Source organism: Opisthorchis viverrini (assembly GCF_000715545.1).
Source record: "Opisthorchis viverrini unplaced genomic scaffold opera_v5_76, whole genome shotgun sequence".
In the NCBI taxonomy this organism is placed as follows: Eukaryota; Metazoa; Platyhelminthes; class Trematoda; order Opisthorchiida; family Opisthorchiidae; genus Opisthorchis; species Opisthorchis viverrini.
Window position 1 is genome coordinate 592,259 of NW_008751730.1, and position 3,250 is coordinate 595,508.

The 3,250-nt window shown below is 48.2% G+C and overlaps 1 protein-coding gene across 1 annotated transcript in view; it reads right to left on the minus strand.

Moving 5' to 3' along the window:
* T265_04458 (hypothetical protein) overlaps window positions 1-3,214 on the minus strand; it is a gene marked incomplete at both ends in the record, with an annotated part of 32,733 nt that extends 29,519 nt beyond the window's left edge. Inside the window, 6 exons of the mRNA XM_009169207.1 lie at window positions 465-1,015; window positions 1,133-1,355; window positions 2,475-2,579; window positions 2,684-2,851; window positions 2,880-2,970; window positions 3,144-3,214. Coding sequence (XP_009167471.1) covers window positions 465-1,015; window positions 1,133-1,355; window positions 2,475-2,579; window positions 2,684-2,851; window positions 2,880-2,970; window positions 3,144-3,214 — 1,209 coding nt within the window. The remainder of the gene's footprint in view (window positions 1-464; window positions 1,016-1,132; window positions 1,356-2,474; window positions 2,580-2,683; window positions 2,852-2,879; window positions 2,971-3,143) is intronic.
* Between the last annotated feature and the right edge of the window lie 36 nt (window positions 3,215-3,250).

Below are 3,250 nucleotides of genomic sequence, written 5' to 3' on the forward strand. Positions count from 1 at the left end.
AAACCGGTCGTGGGCTGTCGACGGATTTTCAGCAACTTTATGAGTAGTATATTACAAAGATTAAGGCAGTTTTTACCATTGTCTAGGTTTGTTCGTTGAGAATCTTCGCATTAATACTTCAAAGGACACGAGTTTGATGCACATCCTAGACTCAGTTACGTGTGTTGTTCGGGATACGAGCATTGCCTGCGGTCTTCTTTGAGCAGAGAAAGGATTTAGATCAAATCCAATCTGATGATGAGGCCACCACGGCCAGAATAATCTGGAAGTATACTCTATTCAAAAGATAGAATCAGTCGAAGGTTCCCAACATGCAGAATTGCAACAGTGGTTACAAGAAAAGATAAAGGCGGCAGTGTGTGATCTCCGAGCTCGTTGAAGAGCAGCTAACTAAGTGTGAGATGAATCGCACAGCGTTAGATCAAACAACGGAAGTGAGAACATGAGGGAAAAACCTGACGAACCGGTTTGACTGGCGAGCAGATGGGCGGAGATACGTTGTTCGATGCAGAGATCGGGGTCTGGGGCAAGTGATGATGGTGGTGGTGATGGGCATGATGGTGATGATGGTAGGTGACCGTTGGACCACGCGAGTCAAACAGGTCTTTGTTCACTCCCGAATGCTGGTGGTGTTGTGCGTGCGCGCCTGCCGGATGGTGGTCCACGTCGTGCCTTTGGTGATGATGATACACATAGGTAGTTGTTGGTAAGTGCTCGTCCAAATCATCGATGCCGTCCACGGTAGAAGTACAGCTCAGTGAGGGGCTGACTAGGATTGACTCTCTCATTTCAAGTCGGCTACCGGCTGACGTGACCATGGGTAGGGTGGTGCGGATGGACAACGAATCGCCGGTGGACTGAGCGAATCCGACCGAAACCTCGAGCGGTGGAGATTCTCTGAAAGGGAAGGTAATGACCGATTGGCATTGACAGTGACTATACACGCGTACAGTCAAGGTGAGACAGATGAACAAAGTTTTCGCAACACAAGCAGTGCAAAAGCGCTCGACCACAACTGATAAGGTTAGAGCAGACAATTGGAGATTTTGTTTCACACTGTTTTCGGATGCACTAGATTGCCACCAATGGAGAAAGTTTACTTGACGCCGTACATTCGGTCATCTATACTGACCTCCTAACCTAAGTGAACAACTAAGGATGAAAGAGTGTTCAGCTGTAACACCTTTCCGTTGCCTAGCTGCCATGCCACCCGAAGGTAGCACGAGGACTAGGTCGCCCAAGCCTAGACGGGGGAAGTCGAGAGATAGAGGTCGGGTTCGAACCACGGACCTTGCGGTCAGTAAATTCGCGCTGTAACCACTTGGACCATCTCGCTCCCGAAAGAGTGTAGCTGACTGTCACATTAGTACAAGGTAGTTTTCATTCCGGGGTAGTCCATAAAGACGGGTTTAGAAGTGTCCCTCATCCATATGACGTGACAAGGAAAAGATCAAGAGTTTGTCGATACGAAGTGTTTCCTGTGCTTAGGAATAATGTGCAGAGAAGTCCAGCAAAAGATGGCACGGAAACCGATGAATTCACATATGGATACCAGATCGGAGTCAGTGACTGTGCATTGGTTAAACGAACATACAAGACTACTCTGCAAACGAGGTCGCACGCCAAAATTGGTAGTGCGAACGGCCGACCACAATAAGGCATTCACATTGTACAACATCGAGTAAAAAGACACGCGTGTATAGACGAGAGCACAGACAAAACGAAAAACACACAGATGCGTACACGTGTGAATATGAATTTTTAAACAGTTACCATGTAACACGGACACCGATAAAAACTAGCAAACATGCACTCATCGGAGAAGCACATGGTGCGTTGACGACGAAAGTAGGAAGAGTCAGGTTATCAAATCGTCACGTGATTGGATGGGTGAAAGAGCTGTGCGCATACGAACGACTTGATTTGCACATCATGACTTGTCGAGCGAACTAAGGTCCTGGTCAATGCAATCAGCTATCGTAGGTTGTGTGCAGGAAACATAGTCGGTTTTCAGTTTCAGGTTCAGACCACAGGTGAACTGGGCAAAAGTCCAACAACCATCGAAGGAAATACAGGTTGAAGATGACAACTAGTCGGTAGATAAAAACTTGGTCCCATAAAAATGACTGATAACAAAGAAAGACCAACCCGAGTTCAGAAGATCGTGTTGGAAACCAGGTGAGCATTTCGAAGTGGTCTAAAGAAACACCTGGTGCTCCAGAACACCGAAGCTATGTCGGAAAGTGTTATCCCATTAGAGAGACCATACCATTCTAGTCCTGCGAACTTCACCATTGGATTGATGGACAAAACACTCTAAAGGGTGCCGGGAAATTCGGAGATCTCTATCCTAATGTCATTTCACGATAAGAACAGTTCCTTATTCGGCCCGGTGCTTGACACCCACCAAGCCAAGAAACGATGAATCAAGCGGAGTCTATACTCAGTCTCTGCGGTACCGCCAGTGCACAAACTGCAAACAGTTGTGCCAAACCACGAGGTGTCCCAGCTAGAGCTGGTTTGATGCTGTTTGTCTGGGTTGTGTCAATCACTGCCTTACAACCATGAAGTTTATCTGACTAGAATGGAAAAGAGTGGGTGCTGGAGGGGCGAGATGGCCCAAGTGGTTGGAGCCGAATTTACTAATGAGATTAAGCTTGGGCAGTCATGTTCCGGCGTGGACCAGCTGTGAGTAGGACTTTCGATCTCCTAATAGTTCAGCTGTAACACCCTTTTGGTGCCTAGCTGTCATGCCACCCGAAGGAAGCATGAGGGCTGGGATGCTGCCCGGTTGCCCAAACCTAGACAGGGAAAGTCGGGAAGCAGAGGTCGGGTTCAAACCAGGGACATTCTTTTCAGTAAATTCGCGTTTTACTTACTGACCGGAAGGTCCGTGGTTCAAACTCAACCCAGGCATCTCGACTGCTCCTGTCTAAGCTTGGGGAACCTAGCAATGTTCCAGCCCTCGTGCTTCATTCAGGTGGCATGGCAGCTAGGCACCGGAAGGGTGCTACAGCTGAACGCTCTCCCGCTCTCGGGTGCTGGAGGGGACTTGGTGATGGCCTACCGAGATGCCTACACCTCCAAGCGATCAATCACACAATCTGGAAAGAAAGTGACAGCCACTGACGCCTATCAGCCACTATTGCTTGCAATGTTTCCAGTCAAACGCAGGCAGGATTACGGGGACTCCATCCTGAAAGGCGTGCAACATTAATAACACGAAAACTCTTCGTGATCTTTTTCACTC